General features: G+C 41.0%; 1 protein-coding gene across 1 annotated transcript in view; it reads left to right on the top strand.

Moving 5' to 3' along the window:
* RSRC1 (arginine and serine rich coiled-coil 1) overlaps positions 1-1,600 on the top strand; it is a 438,530-nt gene extending 436,930 nt beyond the window's left edge. Inside the window, exons 9-10 of the mRNA XM_072621533.1 lie at positions 163-309; positions 773-1,600. Of these exons, the coding sequence (XP_072477634.1) occupies positions 163-309; positions 773-865 (240 nt within the window). The 3' untranslated portion in view covers positions 866-1,600. The remainder of the gene's footprint in view (positions 1-162; positions 310-772) is intronic.
* The last annotated feature ends 14,395 nt before the right edge of the window (positions 1,601-15,995 follow it).

The following is a 15,995-nucleotide window of genomic DNA, read 5'->3' as shown; positions in this document are numbered from 1 at the left end:
GTCCTTCCTCATCCAGAAATCCAGGTGATCTTTGAGACTGAAAAGAGAGTCATAGCAGCATCTTGAAGAAATGGATGATTTCTTGTTTGACCTGGAGCAATGCCCTGCTCGTCTCACATGGTCCAGGGTGTGGTGATGTGTATGTGTTTTGGTTTTTTCCAGCCCGCTGACCCTGTCGAAGGAAAGCAAGAACCGACAACTTCAGGACCGGTAGCTGCAGATCCACCACACACTGAAAAAGAAATAGACCCCAGCAGCATCCCTACTGCTATCAAGTACCAAGATGATAATTCTCTAGCACATCCTAATGTAAGAACATTCTGCCTTTAACTATCAAGTCACACGTAGCCATTGGATGTGGTGGGGGGGTTGAAACTGCTGCCCTCGGAGCCAGCTCTGAGACAGTCATCGACCCAAATGGGTCCGCACTCTGAGAGCTGTCACTTGTGTTTGAATCTGGCTCATCTGTTGCCTAGCCTGGAGAAGGGATCGTTGCCTTGATTAAGAGACCAGGGGCCCTGAGATAATGGAAGACGCAGGCCCTGGGAGGCTGGGTGTGACCACTGCCACAGTGTAGTAGAAGGGTCCCGAGAGCAGAGACTGTGACCCTGACCCCTCAGGCACCCTCTAGGCTCACTCTAGAGCATGAGGCCTTGTGGGAGGAAGAACCAGAGACCAAAATTGCCCCTGCCTTTTGTCCTGCATGCACCCTGTGGACTCTCAGGCAAACAAAAAGTAATTCATTCCTTTATCATTTTCATTTTTATTACAGCTATTTATTGAGAAGGCTGAAGCCGAGGAGAAGTGGTTCAAGAGATTAATTGCTCTCCGGCAAGAACGCCTGATGGGCAGTCCTGTTGCCTGACTAACACGGGATTGAATTAACGATAAAATTGAAATTGAGTTCTTAAAATGTTAAGTCTGGGGGGACACGGCAGTGGAAGGTGACTGTGTGTGCTCCTGTTACTGAGGAGCTCAATAAAGTGATCACATTAGCCTATTCCGTCCTCCTCACTTTCTCCTACTCAGTTAGACAATAGTGTTATAATTGTTTCTGTAGTAAAACAATTAGAAATTTTGAGTCTGTCTGAAAATATTGAAGCAGCCGCTGTAGTGGCTAGAGAATTGAGAAGAACTGGGTTCAAATCAGGTCTCTTACATCTGTGACTGTGACCATGAGTGCATCATTAAATCTTCATGCCCTCGGTCACCTCTCTAAAGATTTCATGAGCCAAAGCACAGCTGTGGAAAAATTGTGTAATCAGGTGGCTGGACCAAAAACAAAAACATACAGCCATGTGTCCAGCTAAAAATTAATCAGCACACACACACACACACACACACACACACACACACACACAGACACACACAGCCCCATTCTGCCTCCCCTACAAATGAAGTCAAACTCCCTACTGGAGTGATTGTTATTGACAGCTCATCCAGCTGAGGGTTTGGAAGAGAGATGATGTGAATGAATTATGCCTTTCTAGAAATCACTGTATACTGTAAACACAAGGCTTCCCAATGCATTTTGATTGAAACCATGTTTAATTTAAACAGTCACAGACAAAGGAATAAAACAATCATTTCTTTAAAAAAATACATTTATGCAAAGTGTCTCCTTTGATGTGTGGAAGGAAAGACATGTTTAGTAAAAGCATTTCTGAATAGTTAAAAATTGTATTTGCTACTATTTAGAAACTGGCTCTTACTGGAGACTTCCTTTGAAGCCCATCAGCATAGAAAACATTTTCTCATATAACCAGAATTATAGAAATCATCCCTAACAAAAAGGAAGAAATCCCAGAATCTCAGCGTCAAAAGAGGCATCAGAAGCCATGTAGTCCACTCTACATCTAAAGCAGTATTCTCTCTTGGTAGCACAAACAAGTCACCATACAGCCTTTGCTGAAAGACCTGGATCGATGTCATCCTTAGTGTACATCCTGATGCTTCTCCGATCAAGGTTTTATTGCAAGTAGATACCAATCAAAGATTTAATCCAGAGGCAGAGGACTGGCAGTAGGTCTTCTTGATTGGTTTCCTTTTACTTGTGTGTATTATTAAACGAATTATGTTCAAGTGTTTTGGAATCTCAGCACAATGTCATCTACAAATGGGAACATCCAGGGGCCACTTCCCTTAAGACTCAGTGCTAGACACCCTTCATGACTACACCAAAAGGCCATTCGAGGGCCCTGTTTCTTCATTGACCTTTCCTCTTTTTATATTAACAGCCAGAAGGTGATCAAAGTTAGCTCTGCTGTTACATAGGATTTCAGTACATGTATGATAGATATTTGGAAGAGACCCTTTAGAGGGATATTTTGCTCTATTGAATCAAATTTTTTTTAATGTGTGTATAGTTTCTAGATTGCATGTATATGAATATTACAACATATTTGCACATATATCCAAGTATACGAGGCTCTTTGTACATTTTAGTCTATCATGTGACTGCAGAAAATGTGATCTGCTTTCAGATTTCACATGTGAAGTTTTCCTGTTCTCGTTTTGTATTCTTATCACCTTCATGTGTAGTTGAGTGTCATGAGGACTTTGTAGTTATTGGTGTCTGCACTAGGATATCACTTTTCAGATCGGTTTTGTTTTTTAGTGCTATTTCTGCTTCTTCATATATCACATCAGATCCCTTGATATTAGAGTCCAAATGCAATCTGTGGGGAAAATAGTTTGTTATAGAAATATTGACATATCTTCTATTGTTTTCCTTCCAGTTTTTGCTCTAAACAACTACTTAAGTGACCTAGTAGATAGAGTATTGGACTTGGAGTTAACAGTACCTGAGTTTGAATCCTGCCTCAGACCAGAACTAGCTGTGGCCCTGAGCAAGTCACTTGGCCTCAGATTCCTCATCTGTAAAATAAGGATCATAATAGTCCCTGACTCCCAAGGTTGCTATGAGGATCATATAATATATATACAATACTTTATAAACCTTAAAGTGCTTTATAAGTACAAGCTCTTATTATCAATTTATTGGGAAAATTTGACTTAGTTGGGTCTTAAGATTGGCTTTCTGCAAAATTGTGTTTCCATCTACTGCTTCTCATTTTATGAGATGATGCTGCTCAAAATTTTCTACCATCCTCCTCTATAAGATTTTTCAAAGGCATCTATAATATAAATTCGTGTTATCTTGGACCAATATGTCTGAGACTCATCTGTCCTCAACGTGACCATTGCCTAAATACTAATGCCATAATAAATGGTATGGGTCCACCATAATATCTTCTTTAATCCACTTTCCATTTTTTGGCAGCAATAACTTTTGTAAATAAGTGACTTGTTCTCCGTAGCTCCCCATTTTTCTTTCTGACCATGTGGTATCGATTCTGACTTTTATTCTAGGTCAGTGGGATAGCTGCACACAGGAAGCTGATTGAGAAAATCCTCTTACGTGCTTAGTTTTCATTGGGATGTCTAGCCCTTCCCATGATTCATTTTCATGGGGCTTCAGTGTAGTCTACAAGACTTCACTCTCTTACATTTAACAGATTTTTCACTGTCTCTCCTGTGTCTTAACATGTGAAGTTACCCAAAATCAAGAGGTCTGCCAATTTCATTTGGAGGGTTCTCTGTCAGTGAACAACCGCAAAAGGAACCTGCAAGCCGCTGCTTGTCTTCTAACTTTGTTTATATAAAAATTGTCAAGATGAATAGGATTTCGGATTGATGAGGCAGCTGTGGGGGGAGGGGCACGAGGGGGGACCAGAGGAAGGGGGGGGGGGGTGCCCACAGAGTGCCTAGGGAGCCCTGGGCCTGAAATCAGTAAGACCTGAATTCAAATCCAGCCTCAGTCACACACTAGCCATGTGACCCTGGGCAAGTCATTTAATCTCTGCCTGCCTTGGTTTCCTCGTCTTTCCTCACAGGGTTGTTGTGAGAATCAGATGAGACCTAGCAGACACCGGATGTGTTGGCTGTGAAGCTGGTGTTATCATCGTCATCCTCATTATTCAGTTCCTCTAGTAGTATTTCAAGTTGTTGGTCACTGGACCAGGACATCATATTTAAACATCAACTGTTAGCATTTCTTCAGATTGTCTGAAAACTATAATTCTTAGCCCCCCTGCCACTTTATGAGCTTCTGAATTAAAGGACAATTTTGTATTTTTCCTTGTATCTTGGGTCACCATAGCCAAAGAATTCATCCCCTAGTGGACAGCCTACTGTCAGTGAGGCTCCCTCCCATTTGCTAAGCCCTCTGGCAGTGGGGTCTTTTTCTATAACCGTGTCAGAATTCTTTCTCGAATGCTAGAAGCTGCTGAAGCATCCACCCTACTGAAATAAGCATTGAGAACCTATGGTCATCTTTCCATGATGAGGCACTGGAGGAGAACTTTTGTGGAGGATTGTTGTTACTATAAATCTTTCTGATCGACAGTTAGAACTATAAGGTGTTGGCATTTGTCTGCAGAAAGAAATATCTCATTGTTGAATATATGTCTACTTTATGACTGCATGGACTCCCAGTCTGATTAACAACTTCTTCTAAATCCAGATTTGCTATTGTAACTTTCAAGTGTTCTCTATTTTGAACAGATTTTGAAAATGGTGATTTTGGAAAAGGAATTCTTTGAAGAAGTTTTTTTTTCTAAAATATAAATAGAAGTGCCAATTTTGCATTCATTTATCCTGACTCTTGGGTGTGCGTGCAAACTCCAGAATTCTGAAAGCACATGTTATCAGATAACGTTAACACATCAAGGTTTTTCCTTATTGAGATAGCCTCCATCCAAGCCTCAATGTCATCATTGGTTTAAGAAAATGAGATTGGATGATATAATCTCCCTGGTCCCTTATGGCTATAATTTCTATGGTCCTGTGACCATGATGAAGGCTAAAACCAAGATCCCCAGTAAAATGCCTATACATCAAGTGCCTAGACTACTGAGCTGACACTGAGAGAGCTTTGTCTTAGGGAAAGAAAAGACATCAAAATGGGGCAGAATCAAGCTCCCTCCTTCCCTCTTCCCAACATGATTCATTTCTATGTATTCTTAACTTTGTGGACTTTGATTCCTATCTGAGACCATAATAGTGTTGCTCTTCTAGCCAATTTAAATTAATTGTATAAGCGTAGCTTCATCCAGTGCTATCAGGCTCATCGCTAAAACCAAGCTGTCTGCGGCATACCAAACTTCTTTAATATCCGACTAAGATGTTTCCATAAACACAGAGCAATCAATTTCTTATGACTTGATTAATGATAATGCCATAAACCAACATCTGCCCTGCTTTCCAGCTCCAGATCTCAAAGTGCTTGATAAACAGTGCAGTTCTCTTATGAAATGCTAGGTACCATCACATGAGTTAAAGAGACAGATCTGATGGTTCCATTATTGTCAGGAAAAACAGACAGATGACTTCTGGAGTGAAGGTGCAGTAAAAGGCTGATACCTTGAGGAAGACATACCTCCAAGAGTGAGAAGCCTTTGTTACCAGTAGCAGTATTTTCTCTTAACTTTCTCTGGCATGGAATATAAACTCCCTGAGATGACATTCAAGGCCCTTTGCAGTGTGACTCCAACATACATGTATAACTTCATTTCATACTGATGCCCTTTGAATATTCTGCATCCTAGCCAAAGTGGACAGCGGTCAGTCCCTGATGAGCCACACTCTATCCTGCTTCCATGCATTCATGAAAAGCATTTCTCTGTTCTCTAAAACAGTCTTTAATCTTATCTTTTTAAATCCTGCGCGCCCTCCAATAGTTATCACCTGTATGAAGCCCTCTCTGATCTCCCCTGCTCCCCACAGAAACTGGGGTAAAACCCTCAAATTGTCTTAGAAAACTTTGTCTCATATTCTGCCTTGTGTCATGCTTACTTGTATCCTTGTTGTATTACCCTAATAAACTATAAACTCCCAGAGGCAGCAGGGTGGTGCAATGGACAGAGCACTGGGCCTGGAGTCAGAAAGATCAGAGTTCAAATCCAGCCCCAGGCACTTACTAGCTGTGTGATCATGAAAGTCTCTGCCTCAGTTATTTCATCTGTAAAATGGGGATAAGAACAGTAACTACCTCCCAGGACGGTTGTGAGAATCCAATTAGATAATAGCTGTAAAGGACCTTGCAAACCTTAGTGTTATATAAATGCTAAGTTGTTATTACTGAAAGCAGGGAATTTGTTTCTAGTCCATGTGTGCTCGCTCTCTCTCTCTCTCTCTCTCTCTCTCTCTCTCTCTCTCTCTCTCTCCTCTCCTCTCTCTCTCTCTCCTCTCTCTCTGCCTCTCTCTCTCTCTCTCTGTCTCTCTCTTTATCACTCACACACACACACACACACATACACACACAGATTTTTGCACAAATTGAACAAAATCAAATTTCAGTGAATGAAACCTGTTTGTGCTACTGCTCCAGGTGCCACTAGGTGATGCACTAGATAGAATGCTGGGCCTGGAATCAGGAAGACCCAAGTTCAAATATGGTACCAGACACTTCTTAGCTGCGTGAACCTGGGCAATAGCGAGAATAGTCATAACAGCTTCTTTCAGGAGATGATCAGTGGATTCTCTGTTTTCACTTTGCCCTCTGGTTCTAATAGATCTAGTCCGTTTTTATCTATAGTTTCTTGAAACACAGCATTCCAGGCTTTTGTTTTTTATCATGTTTCAGGGAGTCAAATGATTCTTAAATTGTCTCTCCTTATTCTCTTATGATTTTATGGTCAGTTGTTTTGATATGAGATATCTTGTATTTCTTTTGATTTTGTTCAAACACTTGCTATCTCATGGAGACACTGAATTATATTAGGTCTGTCCTAGTTTCCAGTGAATTCCTTGGGTGAGATTTATGTAAAGTCTGCTTCTAGAGCAGGGGCTCCGAACCTGGGCCTCACATCAATTTCAAGGGCTCTGTCAGCTTTTTTTGAATCATTTTTTTGTAATTTTATTTAAGCATAATTGGTTTTCTTCACAATCTTAACTTTATATATTTGAAGCATTTTTCTGAGATGGCACCAAACTTCACCAGATTGCCAAAGTGTTCATTACACACACGCGCGCGCGCACACACACACACACGAGTTAGGGAACCCTGGCCTATAAGGTTGTCTAGAATTTAGGTAAATAGAATAGAGAAGTCTACATTAGGAAAAAGCACAGAGATATGAAGGTAGGAATGGGCTTGGGATGTGAATAAGACCATGAAGAAAGCAGCCTATCAGGAACAGAGAGTGTATGTTAGAAAGTAAGGAAAAGCAAGATTTGTTTAGCAGTTTGGGCCAGAGTATAGAGGGCACTGAAAGCAAGATAGAGAATTTCAAATAGAATATGGTAGGATTCCAGGAAGCCAGTAAAAGCCCTGCAAGCAGAAAAGTGACAGTAAGAAAGGAGGTAGCAAGAGAGGAGTTATGGATTTCAAAGGAGAGGAGCTGCATTTGGTTCTCAACTTTGTCCCTTATAAGCTAGTTATGTGACCTTGGAAAGAACACTTCACTTCTCTGGGTCTCAGTTCCCTCATCTATAAAAGGAAAGTTTTGGAATAGGTGACCTCCAAGGTGCTGTAGATCCAGCAAAGTGATGTATCGAGAATGGGATTATGGGTCAAGTCCCCTTAGCTAACAGTCACCCTTTGCTTTCAACCAACTAGGTGATATCCTCATTGTTTGATTGTCAGAATGGAGATAATGGCTGTAGGAAGAGAAGAAAACTAGAGAAAGGCTTTGAAGGGACATCGTTCTCAGGGACTAATTGGGTGCAAAAAGAGAGAAAATCAAAGAGGACCACAAGGTTCCTCATTTGGAAACCTAGAAGAAAGATGGCACCCCTGCCAGAAGTAGTATAGCTAAGAAAGGAAAGCTAATAAGGTAAAGGAGCAGGGTGGAACATCCTATTTTTGGAGTGATGGAGGGCAGTAAAATAGCCATGCCCTTTAGACAACTGGAAATGAGCCATTGCAGTAGAGACGAGCTCAGGGTTCCAGATGTGGACTTGGAAAGTGTAGAGGCAGTAACTGAAACCGTGAAAGTCAGTGCCCTCACTTAGGATCTAAGTATTGAGAAAGAGTGCAAGGAATTAATGCAGCCTTAGAGGTGATACCTAGTTAGGAGCCAGGTTGAAAAAGAGGACCCATCAAAGGAGACAGTCAAGAGAGGGAGGAGGAAACCAGATAAGCTAAGAGAGGAAGAGCTTCCTCTGCCATTATGGATTTGTAATTTTATCCAAGTTTACCGTACTCTTATTTATGTATTTACCAACTTAACAGGAAGTTTGCAAGGATTACTGATCATCTGTCACATAGATGTCATCAAGTGGCTCAAGTACCTTGGAAGAAAGACAAAAATAAGTACATGGTGATGCCAAATTATCCAAACAATGAGAGTCCCAAACACTTTGTTAAACTGCCAAACATTCCTCTGGCTTCCTTCTCCAAAAGCCTCAGAGCTGACCATGTTTTTGGATCCCAAGGGGAAATACACAGTCTGAACATGCATCTACATTAATGCCTCACAACAGTCTTCCTGAAATATGCCCAAAGGCTATTCAGTAACCAGTCTTTCCACTGAATTGGTTGTCAGGGTTCCTTTACAAATGATCTAATAGTTCTAGCTATTCAGTGGCTATCCCCCTGGTCTCCTGTTATCACTGACCGTCTTAGTTTCCAGTGCTGTAGGTCAGTGTTCAGAAAGGAAAGAGAAGCAGCGTACCTGGAAGACTCTCAGAACTCAGCAATGTGCCAATTTATTTTTAGATCTCAAGAAGGAATGACAAAGTGATCCCATAGCCATTTTCGAATGGAAGCATGAACTGGATTGACCCTGCTTCCCAGCATCTTGTCATATAACACTGAAGTTCAAAGCCTCTAGGGTAGGAACTTTTATAGTTTACATATTGTTATGTAATCTTTAAAGAAAGACACTGATGAAAAACTCTCTCTAAACCCCTTGACTAAGATATAGGATGACCAGAAAAAGGGGTGTGCCAGTCATATTAAAAGAATGAGGAATAACAAACAGGTCAAATGCTGTATTCATGTAGCCGTGAAATAACAAAGAGCCCAAAGGAAGGCCTCCACCATACTAGGTAGGTTTTCCCTGGAGGACTTAGAAAAGAACGTGAGTGAGAATTTCACAAGCTGAGTTAGCAGAGATGCACCATGATCTGTGTTGGTAAGGGGAACGCTCACATTGAAGAGATCGTGAATTCCTGGAAGTAGTTACCGAGTCCGTATAACTTGATATGTGGTCTACAGACACTTATTTATGTTTCCCCAACCCTTGAATGTAGGGACTGTTTCTCCAGATAAGGAACCTACCTCTACTAATGCAGGACAGCTCAGGAAGTTGCGTGTCAAGTGAGGTGGGCATTTTAGGCAGGGCAGATTTGATCACAGATGAGGTCCTAGGGCCAGCTCTCTATTCACTATGAGATTCCCTTGGAAGGATTCTATTTTCTTTGTGAAAAAAAGGGCCACCCCTGGAATGAGTTTGCCTAGAATATAATAGGTGTTTAATAAATGCTGGTTAATTGAATTAGTAATATCTAACTGCTGTAGAAAATAAATATACAATTCTGTAAATAGTTATACGAGTCTATATCCCAAAATCAAAATGAAATAGAAAATATTCAAATAACCGATAGATTAATTAATGTTTTTTCTGGATCAGCTCAAAACATTTCAGTTTCCCAGTGCATGTGTGCTCTCACTGATTTAGGCACTTGCTCCAAGAAGGGAATTTGCAATTCCTTCCTGCTCATGGTGTAAAGAAATGTAATGAACTCAAGGCAGAGCAGAATGTTAAAGGAAACTCTGTAATCAGGTTATCTCTTTGGTGAATGTGTAGTCATCTTTCCTTTTTCCATTGGTGATAGCATTAGAAGATAGGTCCATATGAGATCCAGGGTCACAATAACTCAGTTATTTGGTGCCATCTAGCTAACTCTCTAAGCAACCTGATAACTCTAAATTCTGTAAAGCTACTGTTGTTTATCCTTCATTTTGGAAGAGGACCAATGACACCACAGGGTGATGACTTGTGAGTGAATTGGATTTAAGTGCGGCATAGTTGCATAAAGCATCAGCCTCATTCTCTCTTCTTGAGTCCTCAAAGCCCAGTGGCAAGACAAAAGACTGGCAATGGCCTGGGATGCAGCGGATGACCTCGTTGTCACAGTACTTGCTTCCTCTGCCTTTATGGCTTTGAAATAAATTGTTCTCATGTGACTGTTTCTCCAGGGGAAGTCTTCACATGCTTGGGATATACACTCCCACCTAACTCACAGATGAATTTGAGACCCCTCAGCTACCCTCAGCCTAATTTAGTCAATCTGCCAAAACAGTTTACTGGGATGTGGCTGCTGCTTATACTACTGCTTCTTGGAACCATGTCTGAGAGTTGGGTGAAGCTCATGCACACCAAAGGTGGATGAGCAGCCCTGGTGGATGAGGTGCTAGTCCTCCCTGAACACCCATACACCCCAAAAGTCTCTGTGTACTCCAATCAACCATATATATTGTCACAGTCTTATCCTATTTTGGTCCTACTCAAGTCTCTGAAGACAAACCACTCTTCACATTAACACTCATGGACCTACTTTATGAACAGTCACCTGGGCTGTTTGACATGGGGAGGGGAGGGAGGTGTAGCAGAGTCTTTGGCTCATCCTGTCTCATTAACTTCCTAAGGCTGGTAAGTGATGGATTTACACATACATGAATTTCATCATAGCATGGAAAATTGGAATGGAAACTCTCTGATTCTATGTGGGGTACTTGAATTGGCCATCTTTATTCCCTCTCTCCTGGTCTCCTTCCAAGAATGAGAAGGCATCACTGAAGCCAACTGGGGAAGAGTTCCTGACCTGTCTATTTAAACTTTTCTGCTCTAGCAAACAATTACATCCTCTGTGCCTTCAATTAGACCTCTTAAAAAGTGTTTCCCCTTGAAAGACATTTTCAGACTTCTTGGACATCCTTGGATATTTGCAATACAGATCCTTAATGCATTTCATCTTTCTCTATTTTTTTGTAAGTTGAAAAGCTAGTCTTATTGTTTCCACAAGCAAAGTATCTGATCTGGGAGGAAAATCATGATCCTCCGTGGTGTAATGACAATGTTACCATGGATACAAGGTATGTTATCAGTCAGGCAGTGAGGTATAAGCCTAAGATTTGGTCCTAAGTTGGACTAACTGATTCAAATTCTAAAATTCAATTAGATTCAAATTTGGACAGAGAAGCAATAGTTAAGTAGTGGCTCTCAAATTCTTTTTACTCCCAGCATAGTACTATTTTTTGCCTTGAAGGATCAGGGTCCCTGTTGGGAGACCTATGCACAAAACTGCATGTGTTTTAAACAGTTCATATCACACCTTGCATGAACATGTAGCATGCTACTGTAGCACCACCCACCCTTTCAGAACCCCGGGACTAAAGTAATCACCCTCTGCTATTAGATTATATTTATGTTTTTCTCAATATTTTTTTTTTGCAACTGATAACATGTGCCCATTTCCCAGGTTTCTGGGGGCATCCTCATCAACCCCATAATAAGGTCAAGTTCTAGTCTGTATAATGCCTTCCTCTAAAGGTTGGCTTATGGAATCGGAGCAGATTTAGGGTTAGAGTTAGAATCGGATTTAGGGTTAGAATCACATTTAGAGTTAGAATCGGAGTGCATTTAGGGTTAGGGTTAGGGTCAGTCAACAAGCATTTACTTATTTAAGCACCTTCTCTGTCCTAGGTGCTGGGGATACCAAGACAGAAACAATAGACCCTGTCTTCAAGGTGCTTATATTCACAGGTTGAAGTAGATGGCTACCAAAGTGCCTTTGAACTGATTCTGTGACTGATAAAAACAGCACACATGAATAGAACCTCTCTGACCCACCCTGGGTGGCAGGTATTTCCCAGTAATAATTCTGCAAAGCTGTGTGGTGCACATGCAGGAGATGTGTCACCTGAGAGAAAATGGAACTGAGCGTTCCGTGAAGGGAGAAGTTCCTTCTTCAGATGGCCATGGGAGCCCTCCAGCAGTGGACACAGCTGGTAAGCTGGCCCCCCATCACTCAGATCCCTTGGCTTCAAGGATGCCCAACCCTCAAAATGCTAAAAGCAGGTTTCTTTCTCTCTCGCGCTGAACTGAGGTTTCATTTCACTTCCACCGAAGAGCCCATTTTCTCTTGGGCATTTTCTTGATCTTTTTTAATCCTAATATGTTTACTCTTTGCTTTGATAATGGGTTTACTCCTATTCCCTATTCATGAGGCTCTTTTGTGTAACCAGCTAGTGGAAGGGGGGTTAAGCTGCTTGAGTAAGCGCTGGAGAGTGGTGTTGATCCTAGGCCCCCCCAAAGTCTAAAACCCCTGAACTGCCAGCATTTGAGGTGTGGGAAATAGAAATAATCCTAGCCCAAGGTGAGGTGATAGCCAAGAGAAAGGAACAAGTTCTCAACTTCTTATTCCTCCAGCCCTTCTCCCCATCACCATCTCATCCAGAGTGAGCTGGATCAGATACCAGAACAGATATTTGTGCCACACACAAGCCAAACCATTTTTTAAATTATATGACCCAACTCTGCAGATATATCTTACCTATATACCTATATAGAAACATGTGTATATTTATATATGTATGTATGCATCTGAGTGTGTTTGTGTGTATACATCTGTGTATGTATATATGCTTATACATGTATACATATGTGTGTGTGTGATTTCAGTTGGAGCAATGACAGCTGGGGGGAAATCACTAAAGGCATCATAGACGAGGAGGCACTTAAGCTGAACTCTGAAGAGATCTAGCCAAACTCTATGTGGGAAGAGAGAAGAGAGTGCTTTCTAGACATGGGTGAGGGTAAGCCTGTGCAAAGGTGTAAGGGCAAATGGAATGCTGTGCAAAGAACAGCAAGTAAACTAAAACACAGGTTGTTTGCAACTGATTTCCACCAACGGTGATGGTTCAACAAACTTTTAAATAAGTACATGATAACATGCAAATTGATAAGGTAGCATCATTACTTTCTTCACCGTAATTGCATACAAACTGGGTAGATTATCTCAAGGGAAATAATTTAATGATTGGAGAAGAGAATTAAATTACTATACAACCACAGGAAAATAGCCTGATTACAAAGAAGATCCCTTTGAATTTGACACAATTTGTAAGAACCACTCTCACATGGCTAGCAATCGTCTGGATGATAGCTGAGGATCAATGGGAATTTAAATGACCAATTTCAAGTCCCCCAGGGGAAACACCGGAACGATTAGAATTCTAGCACATTGGCGATGGAATGTACCTTTGCCTAGTCCAACAGCCTCATCTTGCGCATAAAAAAACTGGGGCAATAGAGGTGATGTGATTAGCCTAGGACCATACAACTAGTTAGTGAGAAATTTTGAAATATAGATACCCTGATTCCCAATGCAATACTGTTTTCATTTCAGAACATAAGCTACTAAGCTACCCAGCCAAGAAACCAAAGCCTAGTCTTCCAAGTAATAGTCAGAGATGCTCTCCTTGGACTCTTAGCACCAAGTGCTTAATTAAATTATCTTAGGCATTTGGTCTTCTAAGTTTCAATAGACACATCATACCAGATCATCAGGCGGTGGCTCCCAGTCCAGCTCTGAAGCCTGGTTGACTCTACCTCTTACAACTTTTCTTCAGTCCATCTCTTTCCACTCAGATGGCCACCACCCTAGTTAAGATCCTTATCACTTCTTGCCGGGATGTTTGAAGTAGTCTCCAAAATGGTCTCCCTCCTTCTAGTCTTTCCATTCTTCAGTGGATTCTCTGCATAGCTGCTAAAATGATATTCTTAAGGTGCAAGTCTGACCATGTCCCTTATCTGCTCAGTGAACACCAGTGGCTCCCCACTGCTTCTAGAATCAACTACAAACTCTTGTTTGGCATTTAAAGCTGTTTACTGCCTGACTATATCCTACCTTTTTACCCCACATATATATGACTCTCTTTCTTACATTCTAGAATCTGGACAAACTGGCCTTCCTGTGATTTTTTAAACAGAGAACTTTATTTTTCCTTTGCATGCCTTGGCAGAAGGTATCCCCTGTGGCTAGAATGAACGCACCCCTCTCCTCCACCTTTCAGAACTTGCTTCAAAGCTCTACTCTTGTGAAAACTTTTACATTTCTCTAGAGGCTGGTCTCTCTCTCTCTCTCTCTCTCTCTCTCTCTCTCTCTCTCTCTCTCTCTCTCTCACACACACACACACACACACACACACGCACACACACACACACACACACAATTACCTTATATCTTTATTTATTTGTGTGAACTTATCTCCAATATCACATGAGCTCCTGGAGGGTAAGGCCTCTTTCATTTTTATCTTGCATGTAAGTCTCACTCAAGGAATTCTTTCTTTGAAAATAGGAGTATACCTATCATACAGAATAAAAATAAAATATTTATCATATTGGAAAAAATGTTGAGTCAAAGTCAAATGTGCTCAGCATTATTCATCAAAATGTGGATTATCTCCATAAGATACCTATTTTGCATGAGAAACTTGGGTTGAAAAACTTCCAATCATAAATCACACACAAATACCATAGTCAGACACAAAGACACATATATAAGAGAGATGAATGGGGCCATGGTTCATTGGAGGGAGGAGGTGGATAGAAAAAGATAGATAGATAGATAGATAGATAGATAGATAGATAGATAGATAGATAGATAGATAGACAGACAGAGACAGATAGATAGATAGATAGATAGATAGATAGATAGATAGATAGATAGACAGATAGATAGATAACAGATTGTTTGGTTGTTGTCCATTCTCAACAAGGATCAAAATGACATCACTATGTTGGGATCAAGATATAGAGTGTCTGACTATGGCTAATCAGATCAATATAAATTGTGAAGGTTCTCCCACAGGTTGGGCACAAATAACCTACTGAACATTTGGAGTAGAGTCTGCAAACTTACACATCTCACATTCCTTTTGAGCTACTACAATTCTTCCTTGTTTATAGAGCACAGCACTTTCTTTGATGTGGGTACACCATGCTGGGCAGTCCTTTGCCATTGTCTCTCATGTTCTGCAATCAATTGCAGAGCTCTTCAGAGTGTCCTTGTATTACTTCCTCTGACCTCCACATGAATGTTTGCCTTGTGCGAGCTCTCCATAAAATAGTCTTCTAGGCAAATGTACATTTGGCATTTGAACAACATGGCCAGCCCGATGGAGTTGCACTTTGTAGTCATTTGAATGCTTGGCAGTTTAGCTCAAGAAAGGACCTCAGTGTCCAGTACCTTATCACAAGAGGAGCCAAATGGCATTCAAAACTTCTGCTTCAGTTGGAAGTTCAACTAGAGAGGGACTGATTTCAACCTGAGGTATATGGTCAATGACTTCAACATAGATTGATGATCTGTTGAGAACTCTATGAAAGTGTTCAGCCTGTCTCTCCAGGATCATGTCCTAAGCAGTGTGGCTCCATCAGCAGTGAGTATTTGAGATGCACAATAGGTCTTTGGCCCATAAAAGTACTTTGGATTGTTACTATCAACATAAAACTGAATTTCATCTGCCTTCTTACTGAGCCAGGAATCCTGAATCTCTCTAAGCTTTGTTTGCACTTTACTTTTGATGGAATTAAACACTACCTTCTTAGAGATGGATGAATTATCCTGCTTATAAATCCTGTGGAATTCTCATTTTTATTTAGCAGCTTCTGAATTTCCCCATCATTTTCATCAAACCAGTCTTGACATTTGTAAGTGTTCTGGCCCAGATGAGTAAATGCAGTGTTATATACCAAATCTCTGAAAACTACCCACTCCTTTCCTACTCCTCTGTTGGCAACTATGTGCTGATTCAACTTTCCCTCCAAGTTAGCAATAAACTGTCTTCTAGTGGTTGTCTTGCCTTGTAGTCTCTACTTTTGTTGAGTGTGGACATTGAGCTTGGAGAGGTTAAGTCTATGATCTATGATCAATCCAGCATTCTGTGCCACACGCTGTCTTCATCACTTTCACTTCCT

This window comes from Notamacropus eugenii, chromosome 6 (genome assembly GCF_028372415.1).
Source record: "Notamacropus eugenii isolate mMacEug1 chromosome 6, mMacEug1.pri_v2, whole genome shotgun sequence".
NCBI classification, from domain to species: domain Eukaryota; kingdom Metazoa; phylum Chordata; class Mammalia; order Diprotodontia; family Macropodidae; genus Notamacropus; species Notamacropus eugenii.
This window is presented reverse-complemented; position numbering and strand designations above follow the sequence as displayed.